This window comes from Lepus europaeus, chromosome 13 (assembly GCF_033115175.1).
Source record: "Lepus europaeus isolate LE1 chromosome 13, mLepTim1.pri, whole genome shotgun sequence".
NCBI classification, from domain to species: Eukaryota; Metazoa; Chordata; class Mammalia; order Lagomorpha; family Leporidae; genus Lepus; species Lepus europaeus.
The window spans coordinates 8,647,173-8,662,447 of record NC_084839.1 but is presented as its reverse complement, the minus strand read 5'-3'; the positions used below and the strand labels follow the sequence as shown (position 1 = coordinate 8,662,447).

The 15,275-nt window shown below is 41.7% G+C and overlaps 1 protein-coding gene across 1 annotated transcript in view; it reads left to right on the top strand.

Annotated features, from left to right (window-relative positions):
- The window catches only part of ROCK2 (Rho associated coiled-coil containing protein kinase 2), a 147,936-nt gene that overhangs the window by 54,960 nt on the left and 77,701 nt on the right, over window positions 1-15,275 (top strand). Inside the window, exons 2-3 of the mRNA XM_062208963.1 lie at window positions 9,267-9,348; window positions 12,284-12,384. Coding sequence (XP_062064947.1) covers window positions 9,267-9,348; window positions 12,284-12,384 — 183 coding nt within the window. The remainder of the gene's footprint in view (window positions 1-9,266; window positions 9,349-12,283; window positions 12,385-15,275) is intronic.

Genomic DNA, 15,275 nt, shown 5'->3' with positions numbered 1-15,275 from the left:
ATTTATTTGAAAGGCATAGTTACAGAGAAGCAGAGGCAGAGGCAGACAGATCTTCCATCTGCTGGTTCACTCCCCAAGTGGCCACAATGGCCAGAGCTGGGTTGATCTGAAGCCAGGAGCCTGAAGCTTCTTCTGTGTCTCCCACATGGATACAGGGCCCAAGGACTTGGGCCATCTTCCACTGCTTTCCCAGGCACATTAGTAGCGAGCTGGACTGGAATTGGGGCAGCTGGGACTGGAACCGGTGTCCAATGGGATGCTGTCACTGCAGGCGGCGGCTTTACCCACTGTATTACGGCGCCTGCCCCAATGATTACTAACTTTAATAGCAAGTTTTAGTAAAATTTAGTTTTTGTTTCCAGATTTTTAGTTTCTTTGAGTTTCTTGTTATAAATAATGATGCTCCAAACATGTTCTATATAATGTCTCCTGGATTTTAATTGACTAAAATAAAATTTGAAACTGTATAGAATTGAAATACGATTAAAAACTACTGGGGAATTTAAAAGTTCTTTACATTGATTAAAATTAGATACATTCATAACAAAGTTTTTGTTTCATTTGACTTCACAAAAAGCAATTGATTAGTTGTTATACTACCCCTGTGATTAGATGTAATTAGATGTTCTTTATGGAACTCATTAAATTAGTGATGGGACCCTTTTGACTCTATCTGCTAGGATCAGAAATGTGTTGATATAGTTAGATGTTAAAGTCAGAATTTTTAAAATTTTAAATTATTTATATATTTTTATTTTATTTGAAAGGCAGAGGAACACTGAGAAAGAGACAGACACAGAGAGAGATCTGCTGTCTGCTGGTTCACTCCCCAAATGCCTGCAACAACCAGGCTGGACGAGGTGGGAGTCAGGAGCGTGAATCTCCCACACCCACATTGGTGGCAGGGACACAAGTACTTGACCATTGGCTGCTGCCTGTCCGGGGCATGTGTTAGCAGGAGCTGGGTGGGAAGTGGTTTAAAACACCATTCTGGCTCTCTAAAATTAAAATCTCTTAACTATGTAATTGTAAATGCAGTGTGTGTTTTGGTAATATTGAAAATAATGGTAATAATAGTAACTGGCATTTATTAGGTGATTGCTCTTGGATTTAGAGATGAAGCTGAAATTTAAGTTCACATTTGTGGAGAAATGATTTTCTATATTTAGGATTCCGAGGACGGAAACATCTGAACAAATTTTTTTGTCATAAAATGAAAGAGAAGGTTCTCTTGGTTTAATTAACTAAACAGTTGACTGGAAACAAAGGTTTGGAGGGTGGTTCTTTGTCATTGTGAACGTGATCAAATTGTTTTACCACCCACCACAGTAAATCTGTCTTTATCACAGCAAACTGTCATCTGTTTTATCTTTAGGAATTTCAAAAATGCTGAAATAACCACTGTCAAGTGGCTGGCATACCTATCTATCTATATATATATAAACGAATGTTCCTTTGCATTTAGTTGGCCATTATCACCTCCAGCATTCTTTATTATTTCCATTTTATTTGAAAGGCCGAGATACAGGACAGACTGACAGAGTTGTTCCATAGGCTGGTTCCCTCCTTCTTGGGTATGCCTGCAAAGATCAGGGCTGGGCCAAGCCGAAGCGGGGAGCCAGGAACTCAGTCCAGGTCTTCTGTGGGGTGGCAAGGAGCATCATCTGCTGTTCCCAGTGTGCACATCATCGGGAAGCTGGGTGGGAAGTGTAGTAGCTGGGACTGGAAGGGCACCTGGATATGAGATGCAGACATCCCCCGAGGCGACTTAACCCTGTGCCAGCAGGTGCCAGCATTTGTAGTTCCTGGGGAAGCTGTCACCATGGCTCCTGCAGATGTCCATTAACCCACTGTGCTTCAGGTGCCTCAGCTTCCTCATCAGGAAGTCTGGTGTTCCCCGGAGTGCTGCAGCGCTATGAGAATAGACCCACCATCACTGTACCTACAGTATTGCTGTCGGACTGTATTATCCTGGGGGCCGGTGCTGTGGCAGAGCGGGTAAAGCCGCCGCCTGTGGCACTGGTGTTCCATTTGGGCACCGATGAGTCCCGGCTGCTCCTCTTCCAATCCAGCACCCTGCCAATGGCCTGGAAGAACAGTGAATGATAGGCAAAGTGCTTAGGCCCCTGTGCCCACGTGGGAGACCCGGAAGAAACTCCTGGCTCCTGGCTTCGGATGGGCCCAGCTCTGGCCTTTTGCAGTCATTTGGGAAGAGAATCAGCGGATGGAAGCTTTCTTGCTCTTCCTCTAGCTCTGCCCTTCAAATAAATAAATAAATCTTAAAAAATTGTTGTAACAAAAATATTAAGGCATTTAATTGATTTCCTTTTCCTGTGTACCATGAACACAATAGGAAAACTAATAAAACTAAAAGGCTTTTTTTCTCCCTTATATATATTTGCTGTATCTTGGGGGTGGACAGGTTGTTTTTACTCTAAAGTCAGTGTATAGTGTTTCATTTTGTGAGTTAGAAATATGGAAAATACTTTTAAAAATTTTGATTTGTCTTCAATCAGTATTAAGCTATCAAGTTTATCTGACCCAAGTTTCTCAATTGAATACCAATTAAATAAACACTAGCATTCAGACATGATGCATTAAAAATTGTTCTGAAATTTTATAATGGCAAAATGGTTACATTCCTGATTTTTGGTTTTAATTTGTTTAATTTTGTTTTAATACTGTTTTCATAAAACAGTATACCTTCCTTGATGAAGAAAACTTGTTTATAGTGGAAAGAATTATTAATTTATAAACCAAAGGAGTTTAGTAGTACAAAAATAATTTTATCTTAATTTTATTCATGTGTTTCTAAATAACATACTACATTATATATAGTACATTGACTCATGACTTCCCATCCCATTGATTATTTTTGAAGAAAAAACTTAGAACCTTATAAAAGTATTAAAAGTGCTAATAATGACTTGAGACTTGGTGTTACACCCAGTACCAACCCTGCTACATTTTAGCCATGCCTTTCTGTGAAATTGTTTTACATTCCTCAAGCCTAATTTCCTCAGCAAAAAAAAAAAGATGATGATAACACCTCCTTCCACAGTCTGCTAGGAAAATTAAATGAGGTGATTTTTATGTAAGTCGTCTGGCATTGTGTCTGGTATTCAAGCACTCTATAAGTAGTAGCTGCTTTATTATTGTAACTAAGTATTATAACTAAAATTATTATTTTCATTGTAGCAGCACTCTCACCATTAGGACTATTACTAACTTTACACTTACCTGATTTCCATTCTAAAAGTTAGATCAAATCGTTCTTTATACATTCTTTTAAAATTAAAATACGCTACAGCTAATGACTATCACTGTAGACATTTGGCATCTTGGGACCAGTGGTGGGGTTAGGGTGAAGCCAGTCGAGGCACTTGGCTGGCATTGGGCACAAAGTTAAGGGGGTACTAGCAAAATAGCACAGAACAAGGTAATGTTTTAATGTAGTATTACAAATTAATGCAAAGATCTATCAAAATGAAAGTTTTAGATGAAAGCAGAGCAAAGAGAGGTCTGTACTGAGCCACAAAGGAAAAATGAGCACCCTGGTCTTTTCTTGTCTGCTGAGCCAAACTGGAGCCTAGGGCAGCAGGAGAAGCCATAGTGTCACCCCCGTCGCTTGGTTTCTGCTTCAGGCAAGCGCTGGACCAGCTTCACATGCCTCATCCTGTTTTAGGCCTTGCTAAACTATTGAAAAAAGTCATTTTTCATTTTTATAAGAGAAAACTATTCCCCAGAATGTTGTACAAGTGAGGGTGTTTCTTTCCTAGGGTCACACAACCAAGTAAGTGGCAGAACCAAGGTGAAAAAGCCCAGGTTTTGTAATTCCTTGATGTTTTTTACTTTGTTTAGAACACGTGTGTGTATCAGTTTGTTCCTTTTTGCATTGATTTGACTTTTGATGCTTTCCAGGTGCTAAATACATTGAGGCAAAAATGAAAAACTTATGAGAAAGCTTGGAAAAGGGACATTTAAAACGAGAAGAAAGCTCTGAAAAGGGTCTGTAAGAATTAGAACTCATTGGCAGGCAGAGGAGGAGGAGGGAGAGTGTTCTGTGTAGAAGAGCAAATTCAGACACACGAGGGTTTTAGAAAGGCTGAAGATCAGTTAGCACTGTAGGTGTCGTTCAGGAAGGTTCCGCCTCCCTCACATCTCAAAGTTCAGGTTTTAAGTAAGTTTTTAATAAAATCATCCTTGTTAGTTCTCCGTGTGAATGCTGCTCTGTTAGATGTCTGTTACTTCCCTAAGGGCCACCTGTATTGTTCTGCGGCAATCGAAGAGCTGACTTTCCTATAGTGAAAACCACATCAGCAAAGTGTAAGGAAACCGGAGAACGGCTCTGAGGCTGCGTTAGATTAGACTCTCAAGCTTATGGGTGAATTAATCTATCCGACACAAATGTGGGAGACACTGGCACCTGTACTCTATGATTTCTTGGGTTTCTTGTTAACTTTTCTTAAAAAAAAAAAAAAAAAAATCTCAGTCATTTGATTTCACTGACAGGTCTTAGACTAATGTCCTTACAATGCTATACAGAGTTACAAATTAAACATTAAAGCTTTTATTCAGATGGTTGATAAATGAAAGCAAGTCAGTTAGTGTGGCATAGTTTTCTCCAGGTGAGATATTCTTCAGATTCAGAACTTTGTTGTATGAGCAGAGAGACAGTAGCTTAAGAATTTACACAGGCTGAGCATCGTGATCTCAAAATCCCAAATCCAGAGCTTTTCAAGTGCCAGTAGGATGCCACCAAAGGAAGATCCACACTTGATCTCTTGTGACAGGTTGCCGGTGCTCAAAATCTTAGCTGCATTGAGTGCCTGGAGTTGCTAGGTGTGTATCTCTGTCATTTTGCTTGTTACTTTAGACATTTCCTGGTTAGATGAGTCTTTCCAACCTCTGACCTTTCTGTCCCCTACTCTAGAGCATTTTATTTAGATATTTAAAAACAGTAGTATACTAAGAAGCAGTGGATAGTAAAAGCAAAATCAAGCCCAGTTCTTCATTCCTTCTTGACACCCAAAGTATGAAAGGTTTCAGTGTTCAGGGAAAGTTAGAAAAATAGGCAGTTTTCCACATATGTATATGTATTTTCAAGCCTCCTAACCATCTGGGAGAAACTGGTTGGCTTACCCGTGTGTTCTCAAAAACGGGATGCTAGCACACTTTGCCCTGCCTTACTCTGCTGCTGGTTTTCCACACATGGACAGATCAGTTCTTGCACTGGAGTTGATTTCCATTTCTAAGGCAGTAGTAGCAGTGATTTGGGAGCTCCAGGAACGGGGTGAGCAGGGCACTTGAGTTAAGGATTGATCGCAACAACCTACCTTGTTGTTCAGTTTCCTGTAAAGCTTGGGTTCAGTGTGTGTCTTTTAGGAGCTGGGGTTTTCTCAGCAGATACTGGTTTCGTAGCAATCTGGCTTTCACCCCTCACCCACTTAGGCCCTCCGTGATTGGTCTTGCTGCTTCCTGACCTGAAATCCAGGAGGGCTGGGTGAGTTCGCTCTTACGCGTTGCCCGGCATCTTTCTTTTTGATCCTCATGTATTTGGTGGTGGTTTATGGCTTGCTTTGTTTTAGTGTGGCCATGACTTTCAACTGTTCTTCTGACATGTATATGAAATTGAATTGTGGAAGGCCACAGAGTGTTCATTTTCTTATGTGCTTTGAAGCTTTGATTGTAGGCTTTTCTTGAATGTAGTTTTATTTTTTAAACATTTCTATATCTCATATTATCACTTTTTAAGAAACTAACCATACAAGCTGAAATCATAGACACTAAAAGACACTGCTTAAGGTTTATGTGAGGCTGCATATTCAGATATGTCACAGGCATAGGCGGACAGTGAAGTCCTGAGAGAACCCAGCCTAGCCTACACAGTGACTGGGTCTCAGTATTAATGCCAGATTCTGGAAACACTGGTATCTGAAACTAACCCAGAATCTGTTTCTTTAAAAGTGATAGTTAATATAGCATGCTTCAGTTGTAAAAAATTTTTAACATAAAACATCAAGTAAAAATTAAGTTTATAAATAAATATAATACCACCTTATTATTCTAATAAAAATTGTTAGCAAATAAAAATATCATCACATTAAAATGAACATTTCATAAAAATAAATGAATGACACATGATTAATCTTTAAAAATAGTTTTAAAAACAATGAGATTATTGTTGAGAAACTGCTCAGATATTCTGGCTGCTGAAGAAGCTCTCTGACTTCACCCTTGTGGGGGATGCTAGGAGAAGATATTTATTAGCTATTTCCAATTTTTTTTCTTGATTATTTATTCTGCATAATCCTATCTCTGAGAACTTTTGGGAAGGTGTAAAGGAAGCAAAGATTCGGCCTTTCTGTTGATGTCAAGCTGTAGTGTGGTTTCAAAAAAAGGTTTCTTTTGTCTTCTTTATTTGTAAATGGAGGTTTTAATACAGCGAGCTCATCACTTCAGTATGAAATGTTCATTTGTTTGAAAAGTCTCTGAGGAAGATATAGAGGGGTATTCAAAAAGTTCATGGAAAACACATAGAAACATTTGTGCATGGGTCTCAAAACTTTTTGTACCAAAATAAACTTATCTTTTCATTCCATTTTCCCATTAACCTTTTGAAGTCTTCCTGTATTCTTACACTAGAAGATTTTCTTGTTTGTTTAAATATTTTCTTCCTGTTGAGGTTAATAGAGGTATGGAAGAATGCTTTCCAAATGAATACAACTTTTTTTTTTTTTTTTTTTTTTTTTGACAGGCAGAGTGGACAGTGAGAGAGAGGGAGACAGAGAGAAAGGTCTTCCTTTGCTGTTGGTTCATCCTCCAGCGGCCGCTGTGGCCGGCGCGCTGCGGCCGGCGCACTGCGCTGATCTGAAGCCAGGAGCCAGGTGCTTCTCCTGGTCTCCCTTGGGGTGCAGGGCCCAAGGACGTGGGCCATCCTCCACTGCACTCCCAGGCCATAGCAGAGAGCTGCCCTGGAAGACGGGCAACCGGGATGGAATCCGGTGCCCTGACCGGGACTACCCGGTGTGCCAGCACTGCAAGGTGGAGGATTAGCCTGTTGAGCCACAGCGCCGGCCTGAATACAACTTTTTTTGAAATTGAAATGCAGAATATAAATCTAGACACATCTGAAAAAGTAAATGACTTCAATTTTACATTTTAAACTTATTAAAATATCAAAATACCAGTAAAGCATATTAATACTTGGTCACTTAAAAATAGCCTGGAATGATCCAATGCTGGAATCCTTGGTTAGTAGTTCAGCTCTCCTCAGAAGGGAATTGTGGGGGAGGGAGGAAGGGATTTCAAATGTGATTTAATTGCGAGTTGACTTAAAATCGGACATTTATTTTTTAAATGCTTTTTCCCATGTTCTGAAACATCAAGGTTATTCTGTGTGTCTGCATCAGATATCAAATGGATATAAATTGTGATTAAAAATGTTAATTTTTTCTTAACATTTTTGCCGCTTTCATTGAATTTTTATAAAGTTGACTTTTTAATGAATCAAAATTAGAACTATGAAATAACTGAGTAGTTAACATAGAATGTGCAGTTCTTTTAGAATTAAATAAAAACTCAGGTTACCTTTCCGCTTTGACATGTAAGTTCCCTCATGTTACCTCCTTACCAAGGCCCCAGAAGGTTTCTTTTTATTGCTGTACAGTTTCCTACAGTCCCTCAGCCTCCTTTTTCCTGCCCAGCTCCCTTATTTTTTTAGTGGGCTGTCAGTCTGATCACTGAAACTAGGGGAATGAGTTAAATATATCAAACCTCTAAGATTTAGGTTATATTCTGCCACTATGGTTTCTTAATATGTGACCTTGGGCAAGTCAAAGTCATTTAATTTCTCAGGGGAAATTTTTTTTTTTTTTAAGATTTATTTTGTTTCTTTGAAAGGCAGAGTTAAAGAGAGAGAGAGAGAGGAGAGATAGAGAAATTGAGATCTTCCATCTGCTGATTCGCTCCCCAAATGGCCATGATGGCTAGGGCTGGACCAGGCTGAAGCTAGGAACCAAGAGCTTCTTCTGGATCTGCGAGTGACAGGGGCACAGATACTCTATCTTCCCCTGCTTTCCCGGGTGGATGAGCAGGGAGCTGGAGCGGAAGTGAACAGTCAAGACTGGCACCCATCTAGGATGCTGGTGTTGCAGGAGCAACTTGACCCATTAACGCTGCAGCGCTGGCCTGGAGCCTCTGTTTCTTCCTCTCTCAAATGATGATATTTCGTCCTGCCCTCCTGAGAGTTACTTGGGAATGAGACAATGTGTGCCATAGGACTTTTTTTTTTTTTTAAAGATTTATTTATTTATTTGAAAGAGTTATACAGAGAGAGAAGGAGAGGTCTTCCATCTGCTGGTTCACTCCCCAGATGGCTGCATTGGCTGGAGCTGTGCCGATCCGAAGCCAGGAGCTCTTCCAGGTCTCCCATGAGGATGCAGGAGCCAAGAACTTGGGCCATCTTCTGTAGCTTTTCCAGGCCATAGCAGAGAGCTGAATTGGAAGTAGAGCAGCCAGGACTCAAACTGGCACCTGTATGGGATGCCGGCACTGCAGGCAGCAGCTTTACCTGCTATGCCACAGTGCCAGTCCCACCATAGGATTTTAGAAACGCTATTCCCTTCATTGGCACATACACTGAGTGATCTGAAACCTGATTACTTTCTCCCTAGTTTTTTTCACACCTGCTATTTTGTATGTATTTTTTCCTATTATAAATCTCTAATGCATACTCATTGTAAAAGTCTGGAAAATTCAGAAAACTTAAAGAAGAAAATAGAAATCTAGACACTGCATCATCCTTTTTTCCTGTTTTTATAAGAAACTCAGTTTTGAGGTTGAGTTCCCTGAGGATAAGGATAGTGTCTTATTTATTTTCTATTCTTATGCAGTAGATGCAAAATTCACTCTTGTTAAATGAGAACTTAGTATAGGTACATTGTTTAAAATCAAAAGCCTATTGAAGTTTTACTAATTATTTGAAGAGAGAAAAATAGCAAAAATAATTGTGGAGACATTTTATAAGTGACATTTTTCTGTTGGCTGGAAGAACAAAGGGAAACATGACGGGGTCAAGCCCAGTGCCCTTGGGCAGAGGTCAGGAGGCCACTTACAGGTGTCGGATAGAGAGCTTGGCAGTATCATCTCAGAAGTGGGCTGGCGTTTATCCAGAGAGAACAACATGTGATACAATTTAAAGACTTCTGTTTTGATTGCTTGGAAATTGTACAAACTCTCTTTTTCTTCCTTTTATTTTTTGACAGGATGGTTTAAATTCCTTGGTCCTTGATTTGGATTTTCCCGCTTTGAGGAAAAACAAGAATATAGATAATTTCTTAAATAGATGTAAGTATGTTTAAACTTCCCATTTGATCATATAACGAGGCTTTTGACAAGAGATTTTTTTTTTTTTAAGATTTATTTATTTATTTGAAAGTCAGAGTTATATACTCCCCGATTGGCCGCAACGGCCAGAGCTGTGCCGATCCGAAGCCAGGAGCTTCCTCCCAGTCTCCCACGTGGATGCAGGGGCCCAAGGACTTGTGCCATCTTCTACTGCTTTCCCAGGCCATAGCAGAGAGCTGGATTGGAAGTGGAGCAGCCGGGAATTGAACCAGTGCCCATATGGATGCCAGCACTGTAGGCAATGGCTTTACCCATTATGCCATAGTGCCGGCCCCAAAAGATTTCTTTAATTATTATACCACAGTTAACTTAATCAAATTACTAAACCCATTAACTTACTAAACTCAGGTCTTTTAGTTTACCATTGATCTTTTTTAAAGGTCACAAAGACTTTTCTTAAAAAACATTTATTTTTATTTATTTGAAAGGCAGAGTGACACAAAGTGAGAGAGAGACTTAACATCTACTGGTTCACTCTCTAAATGCTTGCAATAGCTGGAGATGGGCCAGGCCAATGCCAAGAGCCCAGAACTCCAGCCTGGTCTCCTGTGTGGGTGGAACTCAGGTACTTCAGTCAGCATCTGCCGCCTCTCAGGTTGCACATCAGCAGGAAGCTGGATAGGAAACAGAGCAGCGGGCCCTTGAACCAGGCCTTGGCACAGGGGTGTGGGCCTCCCATGCAGCAGCTATAGTGCCTGCCCCTACCATCTGATTTATTGTAATAAACAAATATTCTTCATTTTCAAAGCAAAACCTCAGAACTAAATTAAAATATGTAAAGTATAAAATTTTGTATAAATTATTATTATTATTATTATTTTTGACAGGCAGAGTGGACAGTGAGAGAGAGACAGAGAGAAAGGTCTTCCTTTTGCCGTTGGTTCACTCTCCAATGGCCGCCGCGGTAGGTGCACTGCGGCCGGCGCACCGCGCTGATCCGATGGCCGGAGCCAGGTGCTTCTCCTGGTCTCCCATGGGGTACAGGGCCCAAGCACGTGGGCCATCCTCCACTGCACTCCCTGGCCACAGCAGAGAGCTGGCCTGGAAGAGGGGCAACTGGGACAGGATCGGTGCCCCGACCGGGACTAGAACCCGGTGTGCCGGCGCCGCAAGGCGGAGGATTAGCCTGTTAAGCCACGGCGCCGGCCAAAATTTTGTATAAATTATTACGCATAATAGCTATCTTGGCAGGTTATTTATAGTAGTTATAAGAGATGCTTTAAATTGAAACTGAGAACACTAACCCTTTGATTTATATTACCTAGAATGCTTAAAAAGCTTTATGTTTCTGTCAGTGTGGACATTTCAGTCTGGTTAGTGAAAAATAATGTAACAACAATTGTTACTATGTATATATGATAACCATTCATATTTGCCAGTGTTGATGATTCACTAAAGAAATCAGTGGAGGCCGGCGCCGTGGCTCAACAGGCTAATCCTCCGCCTTGCGGCGCCGGCACACCGGGTTCTAGTCCTGGTCGGGGCACCGATCCTGTCCCGGTTGCCCCTCTTCCAGGCCAGCTCTCTGCTGTGGCCAGGGAGTGCAGTGGAGGATGGCCCAAGTGCTTGGGCCCTGCACCCCATGGGAGACCAGGATAAGCCCCTGGCTCCTGCCATCGGAACAGCGCGGTGCGCCAGCCGCAGCGCGCTACCGCGGCGGCCATTGGAGGGTGAACCAACGGCAAAAGGAAGACCTTTCTCTCTGTCTCTCTCTCTCACTATCCATTCTGCCTGTCAAAAAAAAAAAAAAAAAAAAAAGAAATCAGTGGAGTTGAATTCTAAGAAATCCCCACAGTGTTTAATGTGTACTTTGTGTCACCACAGTAAGCTTTTAATTTGGAATTGCAAAAGACTGGGATAATTCCCCAATTAAACAGTTTTGTCTGTGGCTACAAGACACGTAATATAAGATTATGACTTTGCAAAGAAGCAGGCTGTCAAGAGTCATGCCTAAGAGTGTCCTTGGAAGTAGTTTAGTGACAGCTTTCGCCGTGATTCAGCATGCGCAGGACTGCTTGGGTCACCCTTGTGCTGTCACCTAACTTGCCCAGCAGCAGAGTTAGAAATAGGAGAACTTTCATTACTGTTTAAGAAGTTATTTGAGGGATACACACACAGAGACTCACACCCACACCCACACACACACCCACTTCCACTCCTCCCTCCCCTTCCACTGGTTTACTACCAAAATGCCTGCAATGGCCAGGGCTGTATTAGGTTGAAGTCAGGAGCTGGGAACTTACTTGAGCCATGACTTGGTGCCAGTCATGGTGCCCATTAGAAGGAAGCTGGAACCGGGGAATGGAGCTGGGATTCGGAACCAGGCACTCCCAAACAGGCTGTGAGCATCTTAACCACTGAGGCAAGCCCTGCTTGGAATTGCTGTCTTACGGCAGTCAGTAGTGGTAATATATGGTAGTTAATAACTGGAGCATTTTGGCTCTATAATGCAAGGTTAATGCATATCTTAACTTTTTTTTTTTTTTAAAGATTTTTAATTTATTTGAGAAGTAGAGTTACAGACAGTGAGAGACAGGTCTTCCATCTGCTGGTTCACTTCCCAAATGGCTACAACAGCTGGAGCTGGGGCGATCTGAAGCCAGGAGCCAGGAGCCTCCTCCAGGTATCCCACGCAGGTGCAGGGTCCCAAATGCTTGAACCATCTTCTGCTTTCCCAGGACACAGCAGAGAGCTGGATTGGAAGAGGAGCAGCCGGGACTAGAACCGGTGCTTATATCTTAACTTTTTAAACAGGAGCTGTGAGAAAATACATTTAGCTAAAAATGGAATGCAGTTTCTTCAACTAAAATCTTATTTACAAATATGATGATTATGTTGTAGTGCTGCTAATAAATGATAATCTTTTTTATTATAGATGAGAAAATTGTGAAAAAAATCAGAGGCCTACAAATGAAAGCAGAAGACTATGATGTTGTTAAAGTTATTGGAAGAGGTGCTTTTGGTGAAGTCCAGTTGGTAAGAAAAAAGTATTTGTTTTGTTCTTATTATTACTCTTTTTCACTTCATGGTTCTGTGGAGCATTATCAGTAGCAGCTTAATAGATCTAATTTCCATGCCCAGCCATGCCAAAAATTAGCTCTGTGACCTTGGTCAGGTCTGCTCTTCTCTGAGCACCGCAGTGTTTGCATCTATAAAAGCAGACAGTTGTGTTGGAAATACCAGGTCCCTTCCAGCTCTGAAACACTGGGACATGGTAATGCCAGCCTGGTCTCACATGTGATCTGCTTAGTAATACTCAGAAGTCCTGTGTTGATTCTTTAAAGTGTTTGGATTAATGTAACTGCTTAAAGAACTGACACTTATTTAGATACATGAGAAGCCTAACAGAAATTTTAATAACTGGAAAAAAATCTGGAATTTATCTTGCAGGCCAAAGTAGTACCAACTGGAAATATTATAAATGTTACTGATGACTATTACATCTCCTTACTAAATGAGAAGCTGTAGTGCTAGTCCTGTTTTCATTGCCCGAGTCTGCGAGGCTCCTGTTTTTGTCCTTCCAGTTGACGTAGTCAGTCTGTTCTTCACACAGCAGTGTCTTACTCCTCTCTTGGAGCACTGACCAAGTGCAGTGATGAGGAGAAGCCACCAAACACCTCCTGACAGGCTAAACCTTTTCTTCTCCTTTGTTCTTCTTTTTTTTTTAAACTTTTTTTTTATTTGAAAGGCTGAGAGACAGAAATAGAGACAGACCTTTCTTCCGCTCGTTCATTTCTCAACTGCCTGCATCAGCCAGGGTGAAGCCATGGATCCAGGCCACCCAGCCATGGGCCAGGGTGAAGCCAGGATCCAGGACCCCCACTTGGGTGGCAGGGATCCGTGTATCGGAGCCATCACCACTGTGTCCAGGCTATTTATTAGCCGGAAGCTGGAACTGGAAGCAGGGCTGGGACGTAAACCCAAGCCCTCTGATGCAGGATGTGCGTGTCCCAAGGGACGTCTTAACTGGCATGCCAGAAACCCGCCCTTGTTTTTTCTCTGGGAAGTTTATCGGACTTGTAGAATGGGGTACTGCTGTAGGTGTATGATGTGTCTATAAGAAGCCTTATGTACTTGAGGTTGATGTAAGAAAGTGTCAATTGAGTGACTGTATGGGTAGGGTAGCTTTATAATTAATAGTTGTATTCTTAGGAGATTGTTGGAAAGCATGGATGGTACATTGGATAGAGAATTTCAGTGGGAGGCTTCAGGGTCCCTTCTCTTCTATTAGACATTTTATTAATGACTTGTATGGGGGTAATGATGGTATATTGCATAATTTGTAAATGGGTTACACAAGAAGTAAAGTGAAGAAGATTTTCAATAATGAACCAAAATCTAGAAATCATCAGGAAAGGTCTTTGGCATATAGAAGAAGTGAAATTTGACCAGACTGATGTAGTGGAATGTGAAGAACACAGGAATAGACTGCATAACAGTAGTGTATGGGTTGAAGAACTATTTTCCCTCAGCGGAAACCAGGCAAGAGTCATTGGTGATGAGGCTCCCTGAAACAGTAAAGAAGTTCGGGCCGCTTTAATAGAATTCCTAACATGATACAGAAATTCACTATTTTTATATGATTGAGCCATGCTTGGAATAGTTCATTCACTCATGATGTCCTGGTGCCCTGTTTTTCTTCTACTTTCTAAAAAAAAATTATTTTATTTGAAAGGCAGAGAGACAGAGATCTTCTGTCTGCTGGTATTCCCCTAAAGCTTATAAGAGTCAGGGCTGGGCCAAGCCAGAGCCAGGAGCTGGGACCTGAATCCTGGTTTTCTTTTCTTTCTTTCTTTTTTTTTTTTTTAAATTTAAGATTTATTTATTTGAAAGACAGAGTTACAGAGAGGCAGAAGCAGAGAGAGAGAGGTCTTCCATCTGCTGGTTCACTCCCGAGATGGCTGCAGTGGCTGGAGCTGTGCCGATCCATAGCCAGGAGCTTCTTCCTGGTCTCCCATGAAGGTGCAGGGGTCCCTTCTACTGCTTTCCCAGGCCATAGCAGAGAGCTGGATTTGAAATGGAGCAGCCAGGTCTTGACCCAGCGCCCATATGGGGTGGTGGCTTTACCTGCTATGCCACAGCGCCAGCCCCAAATCCTGGTTTTCTGTGTGGGTAGAAAGAACCCAGGTACTGGCGCCGTCACCTGCTGCCTCGCTTGGTGTGCATCAGCAGGAAGCTGGAATCAGAAGTAGAACCAGGACTCCAAGGCACTCTGACATGGAGTGTGGGTGTCGTAAATGCCATCTTAACTATTCTGCCAAACACCCACCCCCCTTTTTCTTTTTTTTAAGACTAATTTTTTAGAACAGTGTTAGAGTAACAGGAATATAAAGGAGAAGGTACAGAGGTGTCCAGAGATGTCCCATGTGCTCTTTGCCCCCACACACGCATAGCCTCTTCCATTCTTAGCACCCCCACAAGGTGGGTACAGTCTTAATAATTAACCTACATGACACATGATAATCACCCAAAGTCATGGGCTCCATTAGGCTTTGCTCTTGGTGTTGTGCATTCTGCAGGTCTGGACAGATGAGAGCTCATATGGCCTTCACTATACTGTCACACGTAGTATTTTCATTGCCAGAAATATCCTCTGTGCTCCACTTACTCATTCCTGCCACCCAGTCAGTACTTTCCTGTTCTTTGTATGCCTTGTGAGTTGTGTGTTGACAACTGGGCATTTGAATCTAATATTACAGTGTCTCTGAAAATGAGATTCTCCCCATTTTCCCAGTGTTTGCTGATTTTTTTTTTGCTATTCTGTGGTTTTCTTTGGCATCTGTAGCCTCTGTATGTGCCAAGTACCAGACAGTGGTGTAAACTTAAGATGTTCCCTGTGTTTTCTAAGCATGTACCTCTCCTTGGGT